The sequence below is a fragment of the Macaca fascicularis genome, chromosome 15, assembly GCF_037993035.2.
Source record: "Macaca fascicularis isolate 582-1 chromosome 15, T2T-MFA8v1.1".
Taxonomy (NCBI): Eukaryota; Metazoa; Chordata; class Mammalia; order Primates; family Cercopithecidae; genus Macaca; species Macaca fascicularis.
The window spans coordinates 2,037,946-2,058,772 of NC_088389.1; the positions used below are offsets into that span (position 1 = coordinate 2,037,946).

A 20,827-nucleotide genomic window follows, 5' to 3' on the forward strand; every position below is an offset into this window, starting at 1 on the left:
GAGGACCCTGGAAGGGGAGGCCCTCAGGCAGATGCAGGCTTACCGGGCCCTGGAAAACCTGCAGCTAAGCCTCTGCCCTGCCTCCAAGAGCACCCAAGGCTGGAGCTGCTTCTGCCAGAGGCTGGCCCAGCAAACCCTCAGGCCAGAGACCCCTGCGGAAAAGGGACTTGCTCAAGGGCCTCAAGACCTGGCCCTATGGGTCAAAGGTGAATCTGAGCCCTGGGTCAAGGCCTCGCCCCCTGCACTTTCTCCCATCTACAGGGGTGAAGGGAGCCCCAGAACCCCAGCTCCCAGTGCCATCACCATCTCCTGTGATGCCCAGGGCCACCCCCAATCACACCCATTCCCATTCCAGGAGGGCTCCCCTCCCGCCTCCCTACCCAACCCAGCCCCGCCGCTGTGCCCGGAATTCACGTCCATCACCCACAAACACAGTCCATGTTCTCAGCCTCTGAAAGGACTGCACCCTCACTGCTTCCCCCAGCTCTCACCAGCAAGGCTGTTTCCCCCAAACCGTGGGCACCCTCCCCGCTCCTCCTCCCAAATTCCCCATAGGTGTTCACTTCACCGGACAATGCCTCCCACGCCCAGGCCCTCGGTCCTCCCCCACCAAGTCCTTCTCCCTAACTTCCCAGCAGTGTCCACACCCAGTCACTCAGGCAGCTCTGCTCTTTCTGGCCCTAGAGGCTTTTGCTACAGTAACCATGTGCCCCCGAGGCTCAGCTGTCCACTCACAGTCCCATCCCAGTCCTTGCAGCTCACACCCTCCACCTCGCCAGTCCCTCACCCACGGGCTCCTCACTCTGTCCTTCCCTCCCCACCCATGAGCCTGGCACCCCCTGCAGGCACCCTGGGCAGGACCCACCCGCTGCCCAGTGACCACACCAGGCACCCGGGTCCACTCACTGGCCATGCCTCCTAAGTCGTTTCCTCGTCCTCTCCCCTGCCACTCCCCCCATCCTGCCTCCTAGCCCACACCTGAGAAACCAGGATCAGCAGCAGGGGCTCCCAGCGTCTCCTCAGCGCCCCCGCATCTGCGCCCACCAGCCCTCCTGAGCACACCCCTGCTGTGCTGAGACCCGGCCACCTGCTCATTCAGTGACAGCCCAGCCCCTGGTCCGTCCTCCACCCCTCACCCCACCGGATCATTCCCATCAGCCCAGAAACCTCCATTTCTCCTACCTTAAAAAAAAAAAAAAACGGCCAGGTGTGGTGGCTCACACCTGTAATCCCAGCACTTTGGGATTTGCTGGACGGAGCCCAGCACCTCGGCTCTGTCCCCGAAGATACCAGCTCGGAGACTCCCATACCCATGAGATCCCAGCACCATGGGCTTGTCTCGCCCAACAGGTCCCAGCTTGCTCAGCTGTGGCCTTGCGCTCCAGGGAGGAGAGCTCGCCGACAGGCGTCTCTGAGGACAGTGACAACTCACAGCCAGGCCATCACCCCTGCATGCTGCAAGCCGAGGACAGTGACACCTGGCAGCCGGCACAGGCCCCGCCCTCTCCCCTTGGAAAACAGGTGGTGTTTTCCTTGCATGCTATGAACTGTTGCCTGGCTTTGAGGTCTCATCTGCTGGGAATGGCCCCAGCTCTGTGACCGCGACCATGGCATGTCCTGGGCCTCCAGGGCTCCTGTCCCTGGTGCACACGGGGAGGTGAGAGGTGCCCCCTAGAATTGCAGGACAAAAACAAAGTAGCTGACCTGTGTCTTAGGGTACTGAATCCCAAGGGTGAGGGATTCCTGCCAACCTCCCCCAGAAATTGTATCAACCTCCTCTAGAAATTATTATATCCTCCCCCAGAAATTGTATCGACCAACCCCAAAAATTATTATATCATCCCCAGCTGCTGGTCACAGACAGGGCTGAGCAGTCCAGGGAGGCTGTGGCCCGTAAAGCCCCAGGTCCTGGCTCCACAGCACGAATGCCCGTGTCCATCTGAGCTGCATCCAACCCCAGGGCAGGCACAGACACATTCCAGCCTCCACATTTACCAAAACGCCTTTTATTTACATACAAGAAAATCTCACCATGTGTCCAGCTGGCCTCGTCACGGCCGCTGAAGGCGGCGCTGCTGGGCGAGGAGTGCTGGTTCCAAGGGTGAAACAAGGCCACAGGTGCACCTGGGCTTGTTCTGGCCACACCTGTGACTTGGGCTGCAGGGTGAGGTGGCTCCCTCCACACAGGCCCCAGGACACCCACCATGGCAGAGGCCAGGCTGCTGCCCCCACACGGCCTCCACAGGGTCACGGGTCCATCTCCACAACCCCAAGACAGTAGCAGTGTGCCTCACTTTTGCCAGGCTGAGCCAATGAAGAGGCCCCGCCCTCTCCCCTTGGAAAACAGGTGGTGTTTTCCTAACCCAGGAAAACGGAAAATGAGCACACTTTCTGTGGCTGTGAAAGTACAAGGAGAGGCTGTGCCCTCGGAGCCACTGCGTGGATGGCAGACAAGGTCTGGGAGCCTGCTCCAAGGAGCAGGAAGCAGGGGCCACGACCCCAGGACAGGCCCAGCCACAGCCCCGGGAGGAGGGACCGCCCTGTATACCCAGGTCTGGGAGCCTCTTCTGGCTGAGCAGGGCCACGACTCAGCAGGGCCCTGGAACCCGACCAGGCCTGGAGGACCCTCAGAGCGGGGCAGGGGCAGGCACGCTGGGGAGGGGCAGCTCCAGGGCCGGCGTCTCCGCAGCCTGCGCTGGGCTGGGCTTCCGGTGGTCCAGCTGTTCCAGCTTCTCGCCGAGCTGGGAGTAAAGCTCCTTCACTGCCTCTCCACTCTGCGGGGAACCACACCATGGGGCAGGCGAGGCGCATGGGCAGGCGCAGGGGGTGCGGGGCGGGTGCCCACCGACCACACACAGGCACTGCAGGGGCAGCTTGGCAAGCACACACGGGGCTGGTAGGGACCAGGCACCTTCACACAGCAGCCCCCCCGGGCACCCACCTGGCCTGTGGGCTCCAGGGCCTTCTGCAAGGCCTCCAGCTTAGATGGGGCCACCCTGGGGTGCAGGTGAATGAGAAGCCGCAGCGCGTGCCGGTGCACGTTCTCCTTCCTAGAAAAGGCCGTGCAGGGCTGGGGTGGGAGGCAGGCCCTGCTGTCTGCCCAGGCCAAGCCCGGATGCAGGTGGCCAAGGCCCCTGGAGACAGGACACGGCCAGCCTCTGGGACCCTCCCCAGCTGTACCCAAGTACCCTGCAGGGCCACATGCGGGCCCCAACACACGCACCTGGGGACCCTCTGCCCCAGGTGGGGAACAGCAGCCACCTCTCAGGCTGCGATGGACAAGAGCTGAGGACAGAGTGGGCCAGATGGTGCCCAGGAGGCCTACCTCGGAGAGGCAGTGAGGAAGAAGCCATCGAAGAGGCTGCTGCAGAAGTCCTCAAGGGCAAATTCGTCGGCCAGCAGCGCAAGGCTGCCCGTGAGCAGGTGGAGGAAGATGTCGCCAAAGGCCAAGTCGCCAAAGGTCTCCACTGCAGACACAGCAGGCATCAGCCCAGCGCCACCCACCCTGCCCACCTCAGAGGGCACCTTTGTCCTGAGACCTCAGAACCTGCTTCTGGGGCTGCTCACATGGGGGTTTTTGGAAGTTCTGAGATGGGAAGCACAGGGTCTCAGCAGGTGAAGAGGCAGGTGGGGGTGGACAGGGCGGGTGGGTGGGGTGGGACCCTAGGCGGGGAAGCAGAGCTGCAGCCTGGGGACAGGAGGAGGGGTCGGGGGAAGAGGAGACAGAAAAACAAGGTGCTCCTCCAGTCCCGAAAGGCCTTGCCCAGTAGCTGAGCCCAGGAGAAACAAGCCTAACAAAATAAAGGGCCTGGCGCCAACTCCACAGAGTTCTCCCAGACTACCAACTACACTGTGCCACAGGAAGGAGAACGAAACACTTTCACATTCTTTTTTGAAGCCAGACACCAAAACACAACAAAGACAGCAAGCGTGCCCACAGATGCCTCACATACGACCGCAGCACTGACGCCACGGCGCGCAGCACCCCACACCGGGCCCCTGCAGGAGGGAGGGTGGCCGCCCGCGGACTGATGCCCGTGGAATGACGCCAGGAGGAGCTGTGGCCAGGCCACACGGAGGTGACATGTGCGGACGGGGCAAGGGTGGCCTTCCTAGTACCCCGGATGGCGCTTTCTGAGGACAGACCCAGCTGGCGCCACCTGTGCCCACGGAGTGACAGAAACCAGGAGACCCAGGAGACCAGGAGACCCAGGCCCCCAAGGTGCCTGCCTGCCAATCTCCCAGGGCCTTGGCCAGCCACGTGGCCGGGTGGCTACAGAATACGTGGCAGGCACACAGTCCCGACCAGGGGATCCAGCAGCAAGGCCCCACTGGGCAAATGCCCTGATTCCTGCAACGCGAGGGAACCCAAGACTCTGAGACAGGAGAGGGGACAGCAGGCGCATCCCAACCCTGACGGGGCCGTCTGCACAGCAGACAGGAGACACCTGGAGAAGTGCAGCCACTGCCAGGCAGTCAGCAGAGGAGCAGCAGTGAACCTGGCTCAGATGTGACAATGGCCTGCGGTCACTGTTTTTTATTTTTTTGAGACAGAGTCTCGCTCTGTCACCCAGGCTGGAGTGCAGTGGCGCGATCTCAGCTCACTGCAGCCTCCACCTTCCAGGTTCAAGCGATTCTCCTGCCTCAGCCTCCCTCAGCTGGGATTACAGGCACGCACCACCACGCCCGGTTAATTTTTCTATTTTTAGTAGAGATGGGGTTTCGCCACGTTGGCCAGGCTGGTCTCGAACTCCTGACCTCAGATGATCAGCCCACCTCAGCCTCCCAAAGTACTGGGATTACAAGGTGAGCCACCGAGCCTGGTCAGTTTTTTACAGGCATTTAAAGGCAGTCTTGTTTTTTGTTTTTTTTTTTTTGAGACGGAGTCTCACTCTGTCGCCCAGGCTGGAGTGCAGTGGTGCAATCTCGGCTCACTGCAACCTCTGCCTCCTGGGTTCAAGCGATTCTCCTGCCTCAGCCTCCCGAGCAGCTGGGACTACAGGCGTGCATCACACACCCGGCTAATTTCTGTATTTTTAATAGAGATGGAATTTCACCACGTTGGCCAGGCTGGTCTGGAACTCCTGACCTCGGTGATCCACCTGCCTCGGCCTCCCAAAGTGCTGGGATCACAGGCGTGAGCCACCGTGCCCAGCCCCCCTTTTTTTTCTGAGATGGAGTCTGGCTGTTTCACCCAGGCTGGAGGGCAGTGCCGTGATCTCGGCTCACAGCAACCTCTGCCTCCCAGGTTCACGCGATTCTCCTGTAAAAGCATCCTTCTTTTGTAGAGATGCCGTCTGCAGCCTGCTTTCTGTGATGTGTCAGATTTACACCCAGACATTGCCCTGAGGGACAGGCGGCCACACGCAGACCCCACACGGACCCCAGGGAGGTTGGAGATGGTGCTGGGTCCTCACTGTACCGTGCTCTTGACTTTATATTATTTCACAAATTCCCACTACAAAAATGTTAAAAAATAAACAGGAGAGAATTCCAAAAATCAACATCTATTCTTACTAGAACCCACTAAAAACCTAAGAATAAGCTTGCTCTCCCCAAACGTTACTGAAAATGCACATCCCAGCCCGTGGGGCAGCCACGTACTCCGACGAGAAGCCGCACTCCTGGTTCCCAGCCTGTTTCTAGCCACAATCAAATGAGAAAGAAACAGAAGCACATGCAAGGCCTCCGGGTGAGTCTGTCACCGTGCAAGCTCCACAGGGACTGACACAAATCCAGAAGGTGCCGCCCACTGCACACTGGGCTGCGCCACGGCCTCGTGCCCCTGAGCTACACACCTGCACAGCACGTGGCTGTACCGAGTACCGGAGGCCACTGGGACACAACGGTAAGTGATTGTGTATCTAAACAGAGAAAGTGGAGTAAAAATACAGTATTGTCAGCTTATGTGACCGTGTGGTCGTATATGTGGTCCACGGTGGACAGAATGTTATGTGACACGTGACTGTACTGCAGTGGACAGGCCAAGGCAAATCAAAGTTATTTATAACTATGTTCCCGGAAGTCTCAAAAAATAAACAAACCGGTTCTGCCCAGTGGCCGGCAGCCGGCAGCGCAATGTCCCAGTGCCCTCAAGAGCCTCCCTGAGCCTCCAGAAGGAGCAGCAGCGTTGGTGCCCGCGTGAGCCCAGGAGGTCATGTCTGCCTGCGCCGTCTGATGCCACTGTCTGTGGTCATTCGTTCCAGCAGCAACAGGAAACCCACGCCCAGGCGACCCAAGCTCAGTGAGAGGCTGGCTGGGGACAGGTTAATACCCACAGGTAACTTCCTCCGCAAAGAAAGCTGGAAAATGCATGCACGCACTGTCCTCGGACACACCAGCCACCGAGAAACACAGTAGGCACGTGCTGTGGTGTGGACGTGTTCCTAGGTTCACCACCAGAAACCTGATCCCCAACGCAACACTGCTGAGGTCGTGAGGGCTCCATCCTCGCCAAAGCATTCACGCTGTTAGCACAGGAGTGGGCTCCTGATGAAGGGGGAAGTCTGGCCCCTTCTCTGTCTCCATCTGTGTCTCATCTCTAGCTCTGTCTCTCATCTCTCTGTCTCTCATCTCTGTCTCTCTGTCTCTCATCTCTCTGTCTCTCATCTCTGTCTCTCTGTCTCTCATCTCGGTCTGTATGTCTCTGTCTCTCATCTCTGTCTCTCTGTCTCTCATCTCGGTCTGTATGTCTCTGTCTCTCATCTCTGTCTCTCTGTCTCTCATCTCGGTCTGTATGTCTCTGTCTCTCATCTCTGTCTCTCTGTCTCTCATCTCGGTCTGTATGTCTGTCTCTCATCTCGGTCTGTGTCTGTCTGTCTCCCGGGCCCGTGCCCTCTTGCCCTCTGCCTTCCACCGTGGGATGACACAGCAAAAAGCCCCAGTCAGATGCAGGCCCCTTGGATCTTGGACTTCCCATCCCAGCCCCCGCAGAACTGCTGCTCTTTTTTTTTTTTTTGAGACGGAGTCTCGCTCTGTCATCCAGGCTGGAGTGCAATGGTGCGATCTTGGCTCACTGCAACCTCCACCTCCCAGATTCAAGAGATAATCCCGCCTCAGCCTCCCAAGTACCTGGGATTACGGGCACCCACCACTGTGCCTGACCAATTTTTGTATTTTTTTAGTAGAGACGGGGTTTCACCATATTGGCCAGATTGGTCTCAAACTCCTGACTTCGTGATCCGCCCGCCTCAGCCTCCCAAAGCGCTGGGATTACAGGCCTGAGCCACCGCGCCCGGGCATCCCTTCCCTTTCTACATTGCTCAGTCTTGAGTCTCTGTTAGAGCAGCATAACGTGGACTAAGACAGCAAACCCCAGACAAGGCCTGAGTCAGCACGGAAGAGCCCAGGGTCTCTGTCACGGTGGGTACCGCAAGGCTAAAGAGGCCCCATCTCCCACGGGACCTGCAGTTCTACTCTTGAAGGCGCCCAATTGGACCCTTCCTCTTCTTCCTGGCTTGCAACAACCCCTCCCCCGTGGAGGCTCCCAGGAGGAAGTGGGCCTGTCACCACCTGGGTGGGGGACTGGGGCAGGGGATCTCTCCCCCTCCCCTTTGCTCCATCCTCTGAGCAACTGAGGGGTCCCAGGCCCCTCGCCAGTAAGGATGAAATAAGAGCAGCTCTTGCGTCACCTTTTTGTGGGAAAGCACAAAGCTGAACTCCGTCTCCCTTTCCTAGTAAAATAAACTATAGACAAAAACGTAAAAGTGAAAACGAGGCTGTGAACGGTGGCTCAGGCCTGTAATCCCAGCACTTTGGGAGGCCGAGGCGGGCGGATCATGAAGTCAGGAGTTCGAGACCAGCCGAACCAACATGGAGAAACCCCATCTCTACTAAAAATACAAAAATTAGCCTGGCGTGGTGGCGGGTGCCTGTAATCCCAGCTACTCAGGAGGGTGAGGCACGAGAAATCACTTGAACCTGGGAGGCAGAGGCTGCAGTGAGCTGAGGTCGTGCCATTGCACTCCAGTCTGGGCGACAGAGTGAGACTTCGTCTCAAAAAAAAAAAAAAAAAAAAAAATGTAAAAACAAAGCTAGCAAAGTTGGAAGTGGGCTGGGGAGATGACAGCTCCCGGGGGCCCTGGCGCCTGTACCCTGGGCGGGATTGCACGCGGCAGCTGCCGCAGGGAAGGCACTGCCAGCCACCGCCCGTCAGGACTCACCCAGCCCCGGCAGCAGGCGGAGAAGCGCATTCTTGTTCCTCTGCTTGGTGATATGCAGGACGTAGTACAGCCCCACCTCGCAGGCCATGCGCTGCTCCTGCAAAAACCTGTGCCCCGGGCGCCATCAGCCCTGCCCAAGCCCCCACACCGACCCCCGCCCAGCCCTGCAGCAGCCCCCCGGCAACAGTGCCACCCCTGTGCCACGGCCACCCCTGCACCCACGGCCCTGCAGCCCGTACTTAGTGAAGCTTTCAGGAAGTGTGTTTGGATATGAGACTGGGGCTTTCTCCTCGGCCGGAAGTTTCTGATCCACATTGAAAGTGTAGTCATCCACCAGGAAGGACATGAGCATCGGGAGGAACCTGGTGATGAGCTCTACCTCCTACGAGGAGGGGAGGCCATGAGCGGGCCCCGCCCCACCCCACCCCACCCCAACGTTGACACACACCCTGCCCCGGCCCTCCCACTCCCCCAGCACCTCACCAACCCCACCCTCCTCTCCAGGTCCCCAGGTCCCTCTTCCCACCTCCCAAGTCCTCCACCCAGGTCCTCAAACCCCCTTCTGGGCCTGGATCCACATGGAGTAGCCACCACCTGTGGCCAGCCATGGTCCACGGAGACACCCCAGAACCCCCCTGGTGGGCATTTTCCCAAACAGAAGATGGACACCTCCAGGAAGGAAGCTTTGGGACCAAAGGGGCCTCCACAACCACTTTGCTAGCGCCTCCCGCTCCAGCCCACAGCTCCTCGGGAGAAATTGGCAGTCCCCACAGGAGGCTTGTTACCATCTTGGGCTCCTTGAAGACTTGGCTGTCAATCATGTCCCAGGCTCCCTGGCCCAGTGCCAGCAGCCGGAGCAGCAGCAGCAGGTCGGGGCTGTCCTGTAGGGAGGACGGGCTCAGCGCCAGTCCCAGGCAGCCGTGTCCTGGCCATGGAGCTCCTCTGACCCTACTCGTTACCCAGCAGGGTCTCTGGTGCCCATGGCCAGGACCACACGACTGCAATCACCAGCCCCACACACGGGGTGAAACCCAGTCTCACAGCAGGGAAGCACGCGCCTCTACCTGGCCGCTGCCGTCCACACCGACCACCAGAGCCGGCGGGGCGGCCACAGGGCCCCGACCGCTGCCGTCCACACCGACCACCAGAGCCGGCGGGGCGGCCACAGGGCCCCGACCGCTGCCGTCCACACCGACCACCAGAGCCGGCGGGGCGGCCACAGGGCCCCGACCGCTGCCGTCCACACCGACCACCAGAGCCGGCGGGGCGGCCACAGGGCCCCGACCGCTGCGGTCCACACCGACCACCAGAGCCGGCGGGGCGGCCACAGGGCCCCGACCGCTGCGGTCCACACCGACCACCAGAGCCGGCGGGGCGGCCACAGGGCCCCGACCGCTGCCGTCCACACCGACCACCAGAGCCGGCGGGGCGGCCACAGGGCCCCGACCGCTGCCGTCCACACCGACCACCAGAGCCGGCGGGGCGGCCACAGGGCCCCGACCGCTGCGGTCCACACCGACCACCAGAGCCGGCGGGGCGGCCACAGGGCCCCGACCGCTGCGGTCCACACCGACCACCAGAGCCGGCGGGGCGGCCACAGGGCCCCGACCGCTGCGGTCCACACCGACCACCAGAGCCGGCGGGGCGGCCACAGGGCCCCGACCGCTGCCGTCCACACCGACCACCAGAGCCGGCGGGGCGGCCACAGGGCCCCGACCGCTGCGGTCCACACCGACCACCAGAGCCGGCGGGGCGGCCACAGGGCCCCGACCGCTGCGGTCCACACCGACCACCAGAGCCGGCGGGGCGGCCACAGGGCCCCGACAGTTGCCTCCACACCCCAACCACCCAGAGCAGCCAGCGGGGTGGTCACGTGGCCCCGACAGCTGCTGACCAAGCCCACACTCACCCTGGGCAGTGTCTCCTGGCCGACCAGCTCCTGCAGGTGCCTGACTGTGCTCAGTGCCAGCGTGTTGATGGCGAAGGGGTCACACAAGATCATGGACAGGTCCCTGGAAGGAGGCCGCCTTGGCGTTAATGAAACGCCTGTTGCCCCTCCCTTCAGTGGCACAGTCCTCAGGAGGGGTGGCCTAGGCTGGGTTTGGGACTGGCAACGGGCACCCATCACATGCTGGGTTTCTTAAAAAAAGCTTAAGGTTGGCCGGGCGCAGTGGCTCACGCCTGTAATCCCAGCACTTTGGGAGGCCGAGGCGGGTGGATCACAAGGTCAGGAAATCAAAAACCATCCTGGCTAACACGGTGAAACCCCATGTCTACTAAAAATACAAAAAATTAGCTGGGTGTGGTGGCAGGCGCCTGTAGTCCCCGCTACTCGGGAAGATGAGGCATGAGAATGGCGTGAACCCGGGAGGCGGAGCTTGCAATGAGCCAAGATCGCGCTACTGCTCTCCAGGCTGGGTGACAGAGCGAGACTCCATCTCAAAAAAAAAAAAAAAGCTTAAGGTTTGCAATTTGTCCTTAACATGTTAGATCTTCCAAATTAGAGTCAAAAAAACAAAATAAAGCCTGAGTGTGGTGGCTCATGCCTGTAATCCCAGCACTCTGGGAGGCTGAGGCAGCAGGATCAATGCCCAGGAGATGAGGAAGACTATACCACTGCACTGAAGCCTGGGTGACACAGACCCTGTCTCAAAAAGAAGAAAAAAAGTGGCAAAGGTGGGGCCAGGCAGCACTGTATCTATACACCAGCCAGAGAATGCTGGAAAGCAAATGCCAACAGATACCCCTAAGCTCAGAGGCTGGCTCCACGCCACTGCAGGCACCAGAGCCCCCAGCCCCTGGGCCTGGCTACAGAATGCAGAGTTGAGGAGGGAGACTTTGCTACCCAGACACATCCCAACAACCATGTCCCTCAGCTGTGCGCCAGCAGTGCCCAACATAGCTCTGCTGAAACATCCAGGAGGCTGGGTGCGGGGGCTCATGCCTGTAATCCCAGCACTTTGGAAGGCTGAGGCGGGTGGATCACCTGAGGTCAGGGGTTCAAGACCAGCCTGGCCAACATGGTGAAACCCTGTCTCTACTAAAAAATACAAAAATTAGCTGGGCGCAGTGGCGCGTGCCTGTAATCCCAGCTACTTGGGAGGCTGAGGCAGGAGAATGGCTTGAGCCTGGGAGGCGGAGGTTGCAGTGAGCAGAGATCGCACCACTGCACTTCATCCTGGGCTACAGAATGAGACTCTATCTCGAAAAAAACAAAAGACAAAGCAACATCAGGGAATAAACACCTGCTACCCACGACAAAACACAGCGAGCGCAGACCAGATGCGCACAGGGCCCTGGGGGGCAGAGGCTTCATGGAGCCGACCCTCACCCCAGCACCTGCTCCTGGCCCTTCTTGACTCCATCGAGAAACCCCTGCAGCTCCCGCGCCCTCTTGCTGTCCACGAACCGCTCTCGGATGCAGGCGTCCAGGCACCAGGTGAACTGCAAGGAGGAAGCACGGTCGGGACCAGACCAAGCCTCCCAGGACGACCAGAGATCCAGCCCCAAACACAGCCGCAGGCCCCGGCCTCTCGCTCAGTCACAGCTGCTGTGAGGGAAGGCACCGGGCACCAGTCTCCCGACGGTGCCGAAGCAGCAGGGTCAGGACAGCAGTGGAGACAGTGATGATGTTTCTTTCTAAAAGGGGACTCCCTCATGGCACCCTGAGTGTGGGGGCGGCCACTGCAGCACTCCAAGCAATGGAAGCCTCGGAGGGTGACTCCAGTCCCAGAAAGATGGTCCCGAGGCTGGAGGGTCCGTATGAAGGGAAACCCCATCCTGGAGCACTCGGTACCTGGCCAACAAGTAGTCCCCAGGGTTCTGGGGAAGGGGAGGGCCACAGGCCAGGTTTGGAAAGATGGGAGGAAGCTGGGGCAATGGTCAAGGTCCAGCCTGTAGGTCCTACAGCCCTCGGGAACAGACAAAGGGCTGGACGGGGCAAGAGAGTCCCAGGGAATGGCCAGGTCTCTGGCTCAGATGCAGGGGACTAGCCTCCTTCCCCCATCAGGGTCTGGAGAGGAGCCACAAGATGCCAACACACAGCAGGACAGAAAGATCAGAGCCCAGGAAACAGCCTCGGGAGAGGAGGGCGCCCAGGTGGTCACCGGCCCAGCCAAACCCAAAGGGAGGAGAGGAGCCAGGAGGGCCAGGAGGAAGGAGGGAGGGCTGTGCTACCTTGTGGCACGGGTCCACGGTGCAGATCTCACCCACGTCCAGGTCATGCAGGGACATGAGCAGCTCAGCCCGCAGCGTGCAGTAGTGCACATTCCGCGTGCGCAGGAAGAGCGTACGCAGAAACTGCAGCACCATGTCGTACAGCTTCACGTTCTTCCCCACCATCTGCGTCAGCCGCTGCACCACCTACAGTGAGCAGCACCGTCAGGTCCCGGGACCCTCCCAGGCTCCGCCACAATGAAGACACATGGACATCACGTGCAGGGCAGTGCAGCCCCTCTGTCTGGACATCTGGATATCTGTCCTTCCTACTTTTTGGCAGAAAATGTTCCCTCCTCTCTTATTAAATATTGGCACCCAGTCTGATGGTAGCAGGTTCTGTTATTTTTCTCTTTTTTATAACTTTTTTTGAGACAAGGCCTTGCTCTGTTGTCCAGGCTGGAGTGCACCGTTGAGACTGTGGCTCACTGCAGCCTTGACCTCCTGGGCTAGAGTGATTCTCCTGCCTCAGCCTCCCGAGTAGCTGGGACTACAATTGCATGCCACCCTGCCCAACCTTTTTTTTTCTTTTGAGATAGTCTTGTGCTGTCACCCAGGCTGGAGTGCAATGGTAGGATCTCGGCTCGCTGCAACCTCCGCCTCCCAGATTCAAGCTATTCTCCTGTCTCAGCCTGTAGTTGGGATTACAGGCACAGGCCGCCACGCCCAGCTAATTTTCTGTATTTTAGTAGAGACAAGGTTTCCCCATGTTGCCCAGGCCGGTCTTCTGAACTCAGGTGATCCACCCACCTTGGCCTCCCAAAGTGCTAAGATTACAGGCGTGAGCCACCACACCTGACCCAGTTTTTAACTTTTTTTTTCTTCTTTTGAGACTGAGTCTCACTCTGTCGCCTAGGCTGGAGTACAGTGGTTGCAATCTTGGCTCACTGCAACCTCCGCCTCCCGGGTTCAAGTGATTCTCCTGCCTCAGCCTCCTGAGTAGCTGGGATTACAGGGGCACACCACCACACCTGGCTAATTTTTGTGTTTTTAGTAGAGATGGGTTTTTACCATGTTGGTCAGGCTTGTCTTGAACTCCTGACCTCGTGATCTGCCCGCCTTGGCCTCCCAAAGTGCTGGGATTACAGGTGTGAGCCACTGTGCCCGGTCTAATTTAACTTTTTAAAAGAGAATTGGGCTGGGCACGGTGGCTCATGGCTGTAACTGCAGCAAATTGGTAGGCCAAGGTGGGTGGATTACCTGAGACCAGGAGTTCGAGACCAGCCTGGCCAACATGGTGAAATCTCGTCTCTACTAAAAATACAAATATTAGTCAAGCGTGGTGGTGGGCGCCTATAATCCCAGCTACTCAGGAGGTTGAGGCAGGAGAATCACTTGAACCTGGGAGAATGAGGTTGCAGTCAGCGGAGATCACACCACTGTACTCCAGCCTGGGCAACAAGCAACTCCGTCTCAAAAAATTAAAATAAAATAAAGTAAAATATAAAATTAAATTAAATTAAAATAACATAAATAAAATAAAAATAAAATAAAATAATAAACTCAGCCGGGCACAGTGGCTCAAGCCTGTAATCCCAGCACTTTGGGAGGCCAAGACGGGCGGATCACGAGGTCAGGAGATCGAGACCATCCTGGCTAACACAGTGAAACCCCATCTCTACCAAAAATACAAAAAACTAGCCGGGCGAGGTGGCGGCCGCCTGTAGTCCCAGCTACTTGGGAGGCTGAGGCAAGAGAACGGTGTAAACCCGGGAGGCAGAGCTTGCAGTGAGCTGAGATCCAGCCACTGCACTCCAGCCTGGGCGACAGAGCGAGACTCCGCCTCAAAAAAAAAAAAAAAAAAAAAAAAATTACAAAAAATTAGCCGGGCGTTGGCGGGCGCCTGTAGTCCCAGCTACTTGGGAGGCTGAGGCAGAATGGCGTGAACCCGGGAGGCGGAGCTTGCGGTGAGCTGAGATTCGGCCACTGTACTCCAGCCTGGGTGACTGAGCGAGACTAGGTCTCAAAAATAAATAAATAAATAAATAAAAATAAAATAAATTTAAAGAATAACAATAAAATAAGCAAATAAAGGCCGGGCGCGGTGGCTCAAGCCTGTAATCCCAGCACTTTGGGAGGCCGAGACGGGCGGATCACGAGGTCAGGAGATCTAGACCATCCTGGCTAACACGGTGAAACCCCGTCTCTGCTAAAAAATACAAAAAACTAGCCGGGCGCGGTGGCGGGCGCCTGTAGTCCCAACTACTCGGGAGGCTGAGGCAGGAGAATGGCGTGAACCCGGGAGGCGGAGCTTGCAGTGAGCTGAGATCCGGCCACTGCACTCCAGCCTGGGCGGCAGAGCCAGACTCTGTCTCAAAAAAAATAATAATAAAATAAAATAAATAAGCAAATAAAATAAAACAAAATAAAATAAAAATAAAAGAATCAACCTAGGACTAAGCAGACCAAGCAAGTCCCTCACAGACAGAAATCGGTATGGGCAGCACCAGGTCACCAGAAGAGATGGGGCAGGAGAAAGGCCTGGGAAGTGCAGGGCACCCCACCGTTCGCAGAGGGGTCCAAGGGCTCTGTCTGACAGCAACGGAACAAGAAAAAGGCCCGTGGAGGACCTGACTGGGAATAAACAAACAGGGAAGGGAGGACAAAGGTGGCACTAGCCACCCCCAACAAGCCCATGCACGTGGTCAGGACCCACGGCCTGAAGGGAGCCCAGAGCCACACGAACTCTTCAGCACTTGAAGTGCAATAGTTCAGAAGGGCGCTAAGTGTGAAAGACTCACCAGGTTTCAAATCTCAGTGATGCTCCCACAAAAAGCATTACAGTTCAGTATTTTTTTTTTGCTTGTGAGACAGTGTCTCTCACTCTGCCGCCCAGGTTGGAGTGCAGTGGCTCAATCACACCTCACCGCAGCTTCAATCTCCTGGGCCCAAGCGATCCTTCTGCTTCAGCCTCCTCAGTAGTTGGGACAACAGGCATGCGCCACCATGCTGAGTTAAATGTTTTTTCTTGTAGAGACAAGGTCTCCCTTTGGTCTTCAACTACTAAACTCAAGCGATCCTCCCACCTCAGCCTCCCAAAGTACTAGGAGTACAGGCGTGAGCCACGCTACCCAGCCCAATCCTTCACATGAATTACATGCTGAAAGATAATACTTTGGATACACGGGACCAAACAAAACATTAATGAAATTGATCTCACTTTTTTTTTCTTAATGTGGATATTGAAAAATCTTAACTTATAGTTCACTTTATCTTTCTATCGAACGGTGCTAAAGTTGGTTACGGCCAGGCTCACACCTATAATCCCAGCACTTTGGGAGGCCAAGGTGGGCGGATCACCTGAGGTCAGGAGTTCCTCTTGGTTCAGCCTGGTCAACAAGATGAAACACTGTCTGTACTAAATAAATACAAAAATTAGCCAGGCATGGTGGGGCTGGCCTGTAGTCCCAGCTACTCGAGAGGCTGAGGCAGGAGAATTGCTTGAACTCAGGAGGCAGAGGTTGCAGTGAGCCGAGTTCGAGGCACTGCACTCCAGCCTGGGTGACAGAGCAAGACTCCATCTCAAAAAAAAAAAACCAGAAAAAAAAAAAAGGGCCAGGCAGAGTGGCTCATGCCTACAATCCCAGCACTTTGCGAGGCCAAGGCAGGCAGATCACGTGAGCTCAGGAGTTCAAGGCGAGCCTGGCAAACACGATGATACTAAAAACACCAAAACTGGCTGGGCATGGTGGCACACGCCTATAATCCCAGCTACTGGGGAGGCTGAGGCAGAATAGCTTGAACCCAGAGGCAGAGGCTGCAGTGACCCCAGACCACACCACTGCACTTTTGCCTGGGTGACAAGAGCGAAAGTCCTGTCTCAAAAAAAAAGGGAAAAGGCCGGGCGCGGTGGCTCACGCCTGTAATCCCAGCACTTTGGGAGGCCGAGGTGGGCGGATCACGAGGTCAGGAGATCGAGACCATCCTGGCTAACACGGTGAAACCCTGGCTCTACTAAAAATACAAAAAACTAGCCGGGCGAGGTGGCGGGCGCCTGTAGTCCCAGCTACTCGGGAGGCTGAGGCAGGAGAATGGCATAAACCCGGGAGGCGGAGCTTGCAGTGAGCTGAGATCCGGCCACTGCACTCCAGCCTAGGCGTCAGAGCAAGACTCCGTCTCAAAAAAAAAAAAAAAAAAAAAGTAAAAAAAAAAAAAAAAGAACGGAGTGAACCCAGGAGACGGAGCTTGCAGGGAGCCGAGATCGCGCCACTGCACTCCAGCCTGGGCAATAGAGAGAGACTTCGTCTCAAAAGAACAAAGAAAATTGTCAGCAAGTTTCAGTTTAGAACAATGCCAATATTATTAACAGACAGAACCCTGGGTTTGCTATCCTCTGAAGAATGAAAAACAACTCAACTGCAACCACATTAACAAATCATTTAAATACCTGAAAACTGAAGGACCAGGCCGAGCGCGGTGGCTCACGCCTGTGATCCCAGCACTTTGGGAGGCCAAGGCGGGTGGATCATAAGTTCAGGAGAGCGAGACCATCCTGGCTAACACAGAGAAACCCCAGCTCTACTAAAAATACAAAAAATTAGCCAGGCGTGGTGGTGGGCACCTGTAGTCCCAGCTACTTGGAAGGCTGAGGCAAGAGAATGGAGTGAACCCCAGGCGGAGCTTGCAATGAGCCAAGATCGCCCCACTGCACTCTAGCCTGGGCAACAGAGCAAGACTATGTCTCAAAAAAAAAAAGAAAAAAGAAAAAAAGAGGGCTACCCCGGCTACTCTGGCTCAGCATGGCTGCTTTGGCAACTGTTCTCTTCATAGGTGTCTGGAGGCTGCACTGTGGTGCAGCCGCTTGGGCGGGCGGCCAGCCAGTGGCTACTACAGCAGGGACTGGCGGCCAACCCCTCCGGCTACGGGCCCCTTACAGAGCTCCCAGACTGGTCATAGGTGGACGGCCGCCCTGCTCCCCCAGTGAAAGGCCAGCGTGGAAGAAAAGCTGAAAGGGAGAAGTTTGCAAGACGAGTTGTACTGCTGTCACAGGAAATGGACGCTGGATTACAAGCATGGCAGCTCAGGCAGCAGAAGTTGCCGGAAGAACAAGAAAGCAGGAAAATGCTCTTAAACCCAAAGGGGCTTCACTGAAGAGCCCACTTCCAAGTCAATAAAAAGCAACTCTTGCCTCCCTTTCTCAGCCCCTCTCTGGATTTCTTATCACCTAGATGCTTCATCCCAGCCAGAAGAGAGCCTTCACATTCCCCATCCGTGTTCGGAGCAAAAGAGCCGGGACACCAAGAACAAGCTGTTAGATCACTGCCTGGGAGGTCTGGCTTAGTGCCCTCATCTCTGGCTCCATTCCAGTTCAGCTAAGTCTTGCTTTAAAATGTTTACCTCCTTTGCAGGCCATAGGACTGGCCCAACTATGAGAAATAGCTGTTCTGTGAACATGAAAACGGGACAGCAGTTTTCCTGGTTCTAGCCAACACTCAAGCCTTTACCAGCCCACACACAGCTTAGGCCATGTATAGCTGTCATCTAATACATGTTTTCGTGAAACAGAAAAAAAAAAGTTGAAGGACCAAACAGAACTTGCTTTTTAGAGGTGGGCCGGGGGCGGGGAGGTGCCATATACAGTGGCTCACGCCTGTAATCCCAGCACTTTGGGAGGCCGAGGCGGGCGGATCATGAGGTCAGGAGATCGAGACCATCCTGGCTAACACGGTGAAATCCGGTCTTCAATAAAAATACAAAAAATTAGCCGGGCGTGGTGGCTGGCGCCTGTAGTCCCAGCTATTCAGGAGGCTGAGGCAGGAGAATAGCGTGAACCCGGGAGGTGGAGCTTGCAGTGAGCCAAGATCAGGCCATCGCACTCCAGCCTGGGCGACAGAGCGAGACTCCGACTCAAAAAAAAAAAAAAAAAAGACCGGGCGCGGTGGCTCAAGCCTGTAATCCCAGCACTCTGGGAGGCCGAGGCGGGCGGATCACGAGGTCAGGAGATCGAGACCATCCTGGCTAACACGGTGAAACCCCATCTCTACTAAAAAAAAAAATACAAAAAAAACTAGCCGGGTGAGGTGGCGGGCGCCTGTAGTCCCAGCTATTCGGGAGGCTGAGGCAGGAGAATGGCGTAAACCCGGGAGGCGGAGCTTGCAGTGAGCTGAGATCCGGCCACTGCACTCCAGCCCGGGCGACAGAGCGAGACTCCGTCTCAAAAAAAAAAAAAAAAGAAGTAGCGGAGGCAGGTGCTGTAACTTCTCATTAGGGGCCTTTCTGTGGATTTTAATGTTGTCCATATATCACTTTAAAGAAAAGTAAACTACAAACATAAAAACCACCAACATTCTTTCCAGCACGGGTACAGGCCAGCTCTCCCCCGCCGCCCAGCCAAGAAGCAGAACCATCCAACCATTCACAGGGCAGCAGGGTGTTGATCCCCAGGCAGCTGATGGGGCCAGCCATGGCACCCCCAAAAGGTGCCCCGCCCTGCACACGGCCTGTCCCCTCACCTCGCCCTGGCGCCTGGTCTTGGGGGAAGGGCTGAAGAAGTTGTGCAGGACAGAGAGCTCTGTGCTGAACAGCGCGCTCTCCTTCTCCAGGATGTACTGCTTCAGCAGCGGGGAAACCTCGTCCCCAAAGAGAGCCTGGTTGTCTTGCCAGATCTGCCGCTTCACCTCCACGGCACAGGCTCGATACAGCTCCTTGTCAGCCATGACTAGCTTCAGCTTTTTCTCAGGAACCTACATGACACCACAGGCAGCCTGTGAGTGGCCCCTGTGTCCCTGGATCTCCCTTAAGACAAGCCAAGAGACCTCAGCCCCCCCCCTCCCAAGACCACCTCCCGCTAAGCCCTACCCCACAGGACACCTATGACAGGTTCCCTGGCCCCAGCAGGTTCATGCAGACAAGCCAAATACCAACAGCTCTATCCCAGGGCGGGCCCCACACCCCAACTCCAGTGCTAAGGTTCAGTCTCCACGCTGCTCATGCAGGAGAAGCCAGACAAGCTCACCATAGACAGCACTCCGGCAGGCGGCGTGGGAAGCTCCCGGAGCTAGGTGGCCACCAGAACTTCCACCAACTTAAGGGCATGAGGGGTGGGCGGACGGTCCACGCCATCACGTCCGGGTTAGGGTTAGGACCCTACCTTGGGCAGGTGCTTCATGACGCACATCACCACGGGCTGCAGGGACGGCATCTTGACCAGAGAAAAGCTCTTCTCCAGAAGGTCTTCCAGCTTCTTGTACCTGCAACAACTCACAGGATTGATGGTGCAGCGATGCGCCAGATCAGAGCAGCTACCTGCTTGTCCCCACACAGGTAACAGCTACCAGGACAAGCCTCCACGCGCAGGACACATGGGGCAAGGCTCCACACTCAGACACAGAGCCAGGCCACCTCTGGGAGCAAGGATGTGGAGCCAAAAGGATGATAAATGCCCCTGAGTCGATCCAAGGCTGAGAAGACAGCCGCACATCTCACCTGCCCATCCCTCCCGCTGACCCACCTTTCCTCAGCCTTCCCTTCCGAAGCGATGGCTGACACTCGCTCCAGCAGCTTGTCCCGCAGCTCATCGAACACCGACTGGTGGAACTCCAGCCGCGGCGTCCCGTGCAGGTCCAAGAAAGGGAGGGCCGACTGAAGAGAGGGCAGCAGCACGCCATTCTCTGTCTGAGGAAGTCAAGAGAAATCTCAGCCGCAGCCCAGTGCGCCCGGGCACCCCAAGGTTCTAAGAGCTCGAACCCAGGGAGGTACGAACCCAGGTGTTCCCAGCCGTGCTGGCGGTAACCGCAGCCACCGAAAGCCACCCAGCCGTCCAGCAAAGGGATGCTGGCTCCGGACTCCACCCCCAAAACAAGACTCAGACACCGAGAGAAAGCCGGAAAACTTCCGGCGCCTCCGCCAGGCCCGACTCCGGCGCAGGCAGCCCTGCCCTCGCACCGGGCTCCCCCCGCCCCGGGGGCTGCCCCACCTGGAACTGCTCGATGGCCTTGAGTGGCTCCGTGCAGTTGGTCAGGGTCTCCTTCAGGTCCTCGCCGTTGGCCACGCCCAGGTCCTGCAGCCCCGCGAACATGGCCGAGGCCCCGGCCGCCGCCCGGCTAGGCGCCCCATCCCCAGCCCGCTCCCCCGGCGCCGCCGCAGACACCCCAGAAGCCCGCTCCGCCGGGCCTCGGGGGCCGCCCGAGCCCCGCTCCCCGGCGCCCTCCAGCTCGGCCAGGTCCCGCCCGCCGCGCGGCTCCGCGCGCGTCCTGCAGCCGCCCACTTCCGCCCCGCACTGCCCGGGTCCGCCCGCCAACCGGCCCCCTGGAAACGCCGCCGGAGCCGCGCGCAGGTTCCTGGGAGCAGCGCCCTCTCCCGGCGCGAGAGACCCCGCCCAGGCAGCCCACTGCGCATGCGCCCGCCCGGTCCCGCCCGCTCCCGGGGTTTCTGGCAGAAGAGGGCGGGTGGGAGCGTGGGGGCGGAAGCGGGGTCGGTCTGATCTGCCAACTGACGTCAATGTCAGCCGA

At 58.0% G+C, this 20,827-nt stretch overlaps 1 protein-coding gene and 1 pseudogene across 1 annotated transcript; one reads left to right on the forward strand and one right to left on the reverse strand.

The window, feature by feature from the left end:
• Positions 1-1,990: 1,990 nt before the first annotated feature.
• On the reverse strand, positions 1,991-20,596 carry NELFB (negative elongation factor complex member B). The gene is made up of 13 exons (XM_005580310.4): positions 20,293-20,596; positions 19,828-19,991; positions 19,468-19,567; positions 18,830-19,060; positions 12,339-12,524; positions 11,494-11,606; positions 10,072-10,174; positions 8,948-9,043; positions 8,402-8,544; positions 8,163-8,269; positions 3,326-3,467; positions 2,942-3,050; positions 1,991-2,774 (listed from the first exon to the last, which is right to left on the reverse strand). The coding sequence occupies exons 1-13, from the start codon at positions 20,392-20,394 to the stop codon at positions 2,628-2,630; spliced, it is 1,743 nt and encodes a 580-aa protein (XP_005580367.4). The 5' UTR covers positions 20,395-20,596; the 3' UTR covers positions 1,991-2,627.
• Positions 17,111-17,491, forward strand: LOC102138171 (large ribosomal subunit protein mL52 pseudogene; annotated as a pseudogene).
• Positions 20,597-20,827: the final 231 nt, after the last annotated feature.